The sequence below is a fragment of the Halictus rubicundus genome, unplaced genomic scaffold, assembly GCF_050948215.1.
Source record: "Halictus rubicundus isolate RS-2024b unplaced genomic scaffold, iyHalRubi1_principal scaffold0186, whole genome shotgun sequence".
Classification (NCBI taxonomy): domain Eukaryota; kingdom Metazoa; phylum Arthropoda; class Insecta; order Hymenoptera; family Halictidae; genus Halictus; species Halictus rubicundus.
In genome coordinates, this window is record NW_027488727.1 from 320,716 (window position 1) to 329,755 (window position 9,040).

At 39.4% G+C, this 9,040-nt stretch overlaps 1 protein-coding gene across 1 annotated transcript; it reads right to left on the minus strand.

Moving 5' to 3' along the window:
* Positions 1-976: 976 nt before the first annotated feature.
* Positions 977-7,307, minus strand: LOC143363956 (uncharacterized). The gene is made up of 5 exons (XM_076804483.1): positions 7,256-7,307; positions 6,436-6,726; positions 1,241-6,375; positions 1,050-1,109; positions 977-988 (listed from the first exon to the last, which is right to left on the minus strand). Exons 1-5 carry the CDS (start codon positions 7,305-7,307, stop codon positions 977-979), a joined length of 5,550 nt encoding a protein of 1,849 aa, XP_076660598.1.
* Between the last annotated feature and the right edge of the window lie 1,733 nt (positions 7,308-9,040).

The window sequence follows — 9,040 nt, forward strand, 5'->3', positions numbered from 1 at the left end:
AACGTGAAGTGGCCTCCCTTCCCTTTTAACGGGGGAGGGGAGGTACCTTTATAATTTTAAATGGAACCCCCTATAAAATGTTACATATTTAGATTCTACCGGAAAAAACAAGTCAATTTTGTCTGAAACATTTTTTTGTCAGATACTTCCATGATGAGATATAACAGTTTGAAGTTTCGAGTTGTAGGTACTTGAAGCGCTCGGAAATAGCGTTATGGAATTATACGCGCTCGAGTCCTGTTGTGGCGTCACCAACGTCGTAAAATTGAGGTAGTTACGATGTGACGCGTGCTCGCACAATCTTTTGGATGTATGCAAGCTGGTTGTAGGGTTATGGTCACAACACTGTTTAGTAACAATATATATGTATTTAACGAAAGCGGATGGTTACTGTACAGCGAAGTGATTGCAAAAAAGAAGCGATAATACAGAGGCGAGACTTCGTTGGTATCTGACGAGAACGGAGAAGAATCTTAAGAACGTTGACTAGATAGATTCCCTCCGCGGATAGGGTTCGAATAGTGGGGGACCAATAATTGCATTTAGGGGCGGTTTTCGGCATTATGCAACGCCCACGAGCTGGTAGACACTTAGCAGAGTTCGTCTAAGGAAGACGACACCAAGTCCCGCGTGTCTGGAAACCGTCCCATAAATTACGGGCCCCCTGGCGCTACAAGTGGGTCTACGCTGCGTCACGTGCCATCGAGAGCGGTACGGTCGAGCGGATTTTGACCATGAAAGTGCGCTGACATTTACCAGTCGCACCCTGGTCGTAAAGACATAAATTTGTTAAGGATGGAATATGAGACTTTCTCGAAAGTGACGCAGCGTAAACCCAGACTGAGATTGGGGTTGGCGACGCAACACGCCGCCCCCCTTGAACTATTTAGTTCAATTGCACACGTTCGTAAAAGGCAAAATGTGGAATAATAGGTTTACAAAATATCAACAAGAATACAAACAATAAAAAAGGAATTTAAGGCGGTATCTAAAATGTAGGCGATTGTTGAGTATAAAACACGATCATAACTGCAGTAACTGCGAACTACCTTGAAGTTGATAATATACGTAACGCAAAAAGTAATATATCTAAAGTAATCTAAGTAGATCTAAAGTAATGTTAATGTTTAAAAAAATGAATATCATAGCCATAAAAATACGAAGAATAATAAGTATTACAAACGCAAACGGATATAAGTACACTATAGTATAATTAAGAGTCCATAAGTAGTGGGCATACTCGCTTAACACTACGTTTGTATGTTCCGCTCACAGTTTTTACGGTCACAACTCGTATAACGTTATCATCACCGGGATGGAGTTCGATAATACGTCCCAAGTGCCATTGCATTGGTGGAACGTTGTCTTCCTTCAAGATTACAAGGTCCCCAATCCTTGGCTGCTGCGATGATGATGTTCGCCATTTGCTACGTATACTCAGTTGGTTTACATATTCCTTATGCCATCTCGCCCAAAAATGCTGCTTCACCCTTTGGATGTGTTGCCATGTTGACAACTTATTAGAGGATACATGCTGTAGATCATGCTCAGGTATGCTCTTTAGCGAATCACCTATTAGGAAGTGTGCAGGGGTGAGGGCAGATGTGTCGTTTGGATCTGAAGACATAGGAGTTAGCGGTCTGGAATTTAATATCGCCTCAATTTCAATTATATAGGTATTTAATTGTTCATATGTGAACAATTGATCACCAACAGTTCGAATCAAATGATGCTTAAAGGACTTGACTAAGGCTTCCCACAGGCCACCGAAGTGGGGTGATCGCGGGGGGGAAAAATGCCACGTGACACCTTCGTTTGTCAAATATTGTGTCACCCTATGAACAAATGTTTCATTTTTTAAGAAATCAAGAAGATTCTTTAACTCATTGTTCGCGCCCACAAAATTAGTAGCATTGTCAGAATAAATATGACGTGATTTACCACGTCGAGAGAAAAAACGTTTCAGACAGGCTATAAACGATTCCGTGGTCAGATCACTGACCAATTCCATGTGTGCTGCCTTTGTTGCAAAGCATACGAATACGCAAACATATACCTTTATCTTTCCGCGATTTCGAAATTTCTTTTCCTTGACAAACAAGGGTCCACAATAATCTACACCCGAAATTTCAAATGGCCTGCTTTGTTGTACGCGATTTTTTGGCAAATTTTCCATAATATAGTTCATGTCCGAAGGGCGAGCCCTCTGACATCTAATACACTTCCGGATTATATGACGTGTAAAATTTTTTCCATCGATGATCCAATACCTTTGTCGGACTACATTTAATGTGGATTGCACACCGCTATGATAATTTTTAATATGATGCTCGCGAATGATTAATTTGGTAACATGGTGTGTTCGCGGTAACAAAATCGGATGTTTTTGATTGTAATCTAAAAGCGAATGATGCAATCTTCCGCCTACACGAAGAATCCCTTGCTCATCCAAAAAAGGATTTAAATTAAGAATTTTGCTGCGTTTGTCAAGTGTCTTGCCCGAGTTCAACGCATCTATTTCTCTCTTGAAATGTTCGTGCTGTAACGTCTTTATTATTTGATCGTGTGCATGATTTAATTCTTCAACATTGATCTTGCCATGTCGAATGTACTTTTTGGAGGCATTATTATAAAATCTATAACAATAAGCTATAACTCGCTTCAGCATTACAAAGGACGAAAATCGAAGAAATAGTTCGTTATTACAATTTATCGTTAATGCAGTAATTGTCCGTAATTCGGGTACCTTCGCTGAAGGCATTGGTGACAATGGCCATGCGTCCTCTGATTGATGTAACCATGAAGGACCTTGAATCCATAATTCATTGTTTAGAAATTCTATTGGATTTTGACCACGCGAAATAGCATCTGCTGGATTTTGTTGCGAAGGTACATGTCGCCAGTCATTCGATTGTGTAACAGCTTGTATCTTTGACACACGATTGGCTACGAAAGTTTTTAAAGTGTTCGACGATGTATTGATCCAACATAAGACAATTGTCGAATCCGTCCAGAGCCTTGTGCAATTAAATTGTATGCTGAGCGCCCTTTTTACATTTACGTATAATTTTGATAACAATACTGCAGCGCACAATTCTAATCTTGGAATTGTAGTTGAGTTCAAGGGAGCCACGCGCGATTTGGATGCTATTAAACGGACGGTAGTACTACCATCTGCTTGTCGAGAACGGATATATATACAGGCACCGTAAGCCTTTTCGCTGGCATCGCAAAATCCGTGAAGTTGGATTTCCGATGCCGCTGTTGCAATAATTTTTCGTGGTATTTTAAATTGTGATAGGCACGACAATTGCTGTTTGTAATCTTCCCAATCTGAGTATATATGTTGTGGAACAGATTCATCCCAATCTAGTTTAGCCTTCCATAAATCCTGCATGATCATTTTGGCTTTAACAATGACAGGCCCTAATAAACCTAGTGGGTCAAATAATTGCGCTGTACTTGACAAAATTGTTCTTTTTGTAATACGAGAGTTGCTAGTATTCATGTTTGTCGAATATGTAATAACGTCGGTAGATGAGTTCCAAAGCACACCGAGCGTCTTGACAATTGAATTAGAATTTATTTCGTGTGTGTCCTTTAAAGATTTGTCCACTAAATCCTTAAGTAAGGACGTCTCGTTCGAGGCCCATTGCCTTAAATGAAATTTAGCTTTGCTTGTAAGTTTTATCAATTCGTCTCGTAATTTGACAGCTTCTTCATAGGTAGACGCTCCGGTTAATAGATCGTCTACATAAAAGTCATTGACAATGGATTTAGATGCTAATGGATAAGGCCTTCCCTCATCTTGCACTAATTGCTGCAGAGCGCGTATCGCGAGGAACGATGCTGATGCTGTACCATACGTAACAGTGTCAAGTCTAAAAGTTTTTATTTGTTCGTTTATATTTTCACGCCACAGGATCTTTTGATAAGCTGCATCATCCTGATGCACGAGTACTTGCCGATACATTTTCTCAATATCAGCGGTCAAGACATAATTATGTAAACGAAAGCGTACTAGGAGAGAGAATAGATCATCCTGTATTGTAGGCCCTACTAATAAAACATCATTTAAAGATAGCTCATTCGAAGTGATGGCAGAAGCGTCAAAAACTACCCTAAGTTTTGTAGTTAGACTGGATTGTTTGAATACAGGGTGGTGAGGCAAATAATAACCGTCTTTCCTGCAATCATTTTTGGAAATATCAGTCATATGGCCTAAGACTCGATATTCCTGTATGAACCTTGAATACTCTTGCTTTAAAGCAGTATTTTGAATCAGACGTTTTTCTAAATTGTAAAATCTCTTCAAGGCTATTTCATAAGAAGTTCCTAGGTTCGATTTGTTTGGTGCAAACGGTAAACGTACGATGTAACGTCCTGAAGAATTGCGACTTGTATGTTCTCGGAAATGAGATTCACATAATTCTTCCTCTTTAGAAGCAATTTTTTCTGTAGGATACTCCTCAAGCTCCCAGAATTTCGCGATTTGGTCATCTATAGATGAAGTAGATAAATGGCATTTTATCGAATTCAAAGCGGGCTTGTTGGAAGGAATTGTTCCAGATAAAATCCACCCCATAACAGTTTTTTGTAAAACAAGCGATTTTTTGAATAAATAAATTTGACCAACAGACAGCAATTGATAAAATAATTCAGCGCCTAATAATGCATCTATTTTCGATGGTTTATGATATTCCGGATCAGCTAGCTGAATATTCTTCGGAATATTTACAATAGAACGGTTGATTTGTTGCGTAGGCAAATAGCATGCAATTTGTGGAATTGTGTAAAATCTTATTTGTGCCTTATAATTAGACGTTTTGGATGCGATAGTAGTTCGTACGGTATGTTTAATACGCGATTCCACTTGATTTATGCCAAATACTGGCACATCAATGCTCGTTTTAGGTAACTTTAATTTATTTGCTAATTCCTCGGTTATAAAATTTACTTGTGATCCTGAGTCTAATAAAATTCTGCAATCATGTTGAACATTTTGATTGTCCAGTATAAAGGCGCGTGTCGTAGAAAGCAAAACTTCGGATGGAATAGAAGCAGTTAGTGACGTATGCGATTGCTCGGCTGGAGCTGCGCACGAATTAGATGCTAAACTATTATTAACATCTTCGGTGCGATGTAATAGGGTATGATGTTTGCGCTGACATTTCTTACAAGTGCCACAATAACATTTGCTGCACGAATGCCCCGCCTTTAAACAATTAATGCATAATTTGGCGTTCTTTGCAACGTTAAAGCGATCGTTTATTGATAAACTTAAAAAGCGTTCACAGTTTTGAATGTTATGCGATTTGCTGCAAAGTTGACATTTAACGATTTTTTCTTGCGTTGAAACATAAGATTGATGTCCCGACCTAGAACTGCGCTCCTGGTTTAAGACTTTATTGCTTGCCCTAGCAGGTAGCTGTGCCCTACCTGTTTCGTGTGGGTTTTCCAAATGCACAACGGCATCGTCACGAGAAAATTTCAAAAGGAAATTTAATAAATCGTCAAGCTTCGGAAGATCCTGATCATTCAAAGAGCGATCCCATTCACGGCGAGTCGTCTTATCTAATTTTGAAGTGATTATGTAAGTCAGTATTTCGTTCCAACTATGAACTGGTACCGAAATAGCCTTTAGAGCATTTACATGTTTTTCCGTTGCGGTAATTAACGAGCGTAATGCTACCGGATCATCATGCGTAAGGCTTGGCAATTCGAATAATGATTTTAAATGAGCCTGTATGATTCTTCGTGGTTGAGTACACCGTTTTACTAATATAGACCATGCTACCAAATAATTTTCCTTGGAGGCGCTTAGCGTATCGATAACACTTGCTATTTCTCCATGCAAGGAGTGCTTCAAATAATGAAATTTTTGCACGTATAATAAGTCTTCGTTTTCATGGACCATCGATAGAAAAGAGTCATGAAAACTTTGCCATTCGAGAAGATTGCCATCAAATGTCGGTAATTTAATTTTCGGTAAAATTCCATTACCCTTTACGTTATCGTTTGCATTATTTCGCCTTGTGTCAGACTTTTCCGAAGGCGCTGCATTTTTAGAATTTTGTAATTTATCCAATGATTCCGCACAAGCATAATACGAGTCTTCAAATTCGATAATATGGCTTTGGTAATCGCCTGATTCGTCAAGGGCTTCGAGTTCGATAATTATACTATGAAAGTTATCGTAAAGTTCAGTTATTTTAGACTTTCGTACATTTAATGCGGATATCTCCAAAGAACTAGTCAGCGAATTTTTTATTCTCGTTAGCTGAGCTTTAATTGATGCACACTGGCGTTTAAGAGTTTTCATTTGTTCCGACATGATTTCGGCTATATTAAAGAAGATGGATATGGAGTCAAGGACTGCGAGAGTTATACAAGGATATTAAAGGTGATTCAGAGCTTACCGAACGATGATATTACAGCCCTCACAAGTTGTAGAGAATGCGATGGCTGCTTCGTAGAGAATGTCGGACGAGATGGTGTTGAAGAGAAGTTGCACCTTTTTCCACAGCAATGTCCTCTGCTTCAGAGAATGACGTGGTGTTGACTGTGTTGTGGGTTGATTCCCGATGAGCAGCACCTTCCCAATCTGCCAATTGTTGTTAGGCAGCTGCGTCTCCTCGATGCCTTCTTCTCCAGTGGTATATAAATTGAAACAGCTACGCTTCCACGGCAGCTCTTTCCCAATTAATGCAATATCAATGCACCAAGCTTCGTCGAATACGTTCGGTGTTTGTATTTTAAGCTCGTTCAGGTTTTAATCCGGCTCGAAGGACCATGTTGTGGCGTCACCAACGTCGTAAAATTGAGGTAGTTACGATGTGACGCGTGCTCGCACAATCTTTAGGATGTATGCAAGCTGGTTGTAGGGTTATGGTCACAACACTGTTTAGTAACAATATATATGTATTTAACGAAAGCGGATGGTTACTGTACAGCGAAGTGATTGCAAAAAAGAAGCGATAATACAGAGGCGAGACTTCGTTGGTATCTGACGAGAACGGAGAAGAATCTTAAGAACGTTGACTAGATAGATTCCCTCCGCGGATAGGGTTCGAATAGTGGGGGACCAATAATTGCATTTAGGGGCGGTTTTCGGCATTATGCAACGCCCACGAGCTGGTAGACACTTAGCAGAGTTCGTCTAAGGAAGACGACACCAAGTCCCGCGTGTCTGGAAACCGTCCCATAAATTACGGGCCCCCTGGCGCTACAAGTGGGTCTACGCTGCGTCACGTGCCATCGAGAGCGGTACGGTCGAGCGGATTTTGACCATGAAAGTGCGCTGACATTTACCAGTCGCACCCTGGTCGTAAAGACATAAATTTGTTAAGGATGGAATATGAGACTTTCTCGAAAGTGACGCAGCGTAAACCCAGACTGAGATTGGGGTTGGCGACGCAACAAGTCCTTTGCTTATTCGTGAAGAAATAAAATGTACTTTAAATTAAATGTTCAAAATGTCCACCACGGGCTTGTAAACATTTATTTACTCGAAACATCAAAGTTGTTCTAACACTTTTTAACATTTCGGGAGTCACTGAAGCGCAAGCGTCATGTATTCTTTGTTTCATATCCTCTTTTGTCGTCGGCGGTTCAAACATAACTTTGTCCTTTACATATCCCCATAAGAAAAAATCGAGGAGGCCATTGACGAGGTCCCCCACGATCTATCCATTTGTTCCCAAATTTTTCGTTCAAAAATTGCCTGGTGATGATTGCAAAATGTGGAGGAGCGCCGTCTTGTTGGAACCACATTTCTCTTCTAACGTGCAGTGGCACATCTTCCAAAAGCGCAGGCAAATGATTTTTTAAGAAATCACAATAACTTGCAGATGTTACAGTTTCTTGAAAAAAATAAGGTCTAATCACAAAATCTCCTATTAGGCCACACCAAACATTTAAAGACCATCGATGTTGAAAGGGAACACATCGCATCCAATTTGGGTTTTCCACGGACCAATAATGCAGATTATGTCTATTTACATGCCCTGAGTTCATAAAAGTGGCCTCATCGGAAAAAAGTATTTTGTACAAAAAGTCATTTTCCACAACACCCTGCAGCCACTCACAAAATCTTACGCGGTGATCGTAATCTGCTATCGAAAGCTCTTGTGATAAAACCATGTGATATGGATGATATACTTTTGCCGTTTCAAAATTCATTGAATTGATGAACGACTAATATGTGATGTTTGTGCAAGTGTACGTTCACTAATATGAGGATTTAATGTAATTGCAGCAAGAATACTGGCACTATTATTTTCGTTAGTGACAGCTTTAGGTTTATTGCGAGTTTTTTTACACAATTCACCGTGCTCGCGAAGCCGCTTTTCTAAATTATGAAATGTTGCATGACATTTTTTGATCCCATAACGTTCAAATAACACCTAACGTTAATAACATATTCACTTCTGTGTCAAAAGTAGCCATAATCACAATGTTACTGCTTGAATAACAGCTCTAAACTGAAAACATTTTCATAGATAAGTGAGTCAAACTCAAGTATTGTAAATATTGTTGTTTGTGTTTCTTCATGAATAAGCAAAGGACTCAAGCGCGTATAATTCCATAACGCTATTTCCGAGCGCTTCAAGTACCTGCAACTCGAAACTTCAAACTGTTAGATCTCATCATGGAAGTATCTGACAAAAAAATGTTTCAGACAAAATTGACTTGTTTTTTCCGGTAGAATCTAAATATGTAACATTTTATAGGGGGTTCCATTTAAAATTACAGAGGTACCTCCCCTCCCCCGTTAAAAGGGAAGGGAGGCCACTTCACGTTTATGTAGTCAGAAAGGCCCTTCAGTTCCATGCAATTTAAGACTAAGAACTTTAAAATCGATGTCATAGTTTTTTCGAGATACATATTGAGCTGTTCAGAGTTATGTGGGCCACCCTGTATATTCAAAATGGATGCGCATCAACAGTGTTAAAAAATTATAGAAATGCGAATAATAATTATACGTATGGAGAAATGTATAAATAAAATGTATAAAATAAATGTATGAAAATTGTATTTC

Coding starts and splice junctions, on each gene's coding strand:
- LOC143363956 (XM_076804483.1), bottom strand. CDS start 7,307: ATGTCAGCGCACTTTCATGGTCAAAATCCGCTCGACCGTACCGCTCTC. Junction 6,727..7,255: donor CGACCGTACCGCTCTCGATG/GCACGTGACGCA, acceptor TATTCGACGAAG/CTTGGTGCATTGATATTGCA. Junction 1,110..1,240: donor ACAAACGTAGTGTTAAGCGA/GTATGCCCACTA, acceptor ACATTACTTTAG/ATCTACTTAGATTACTTTAG.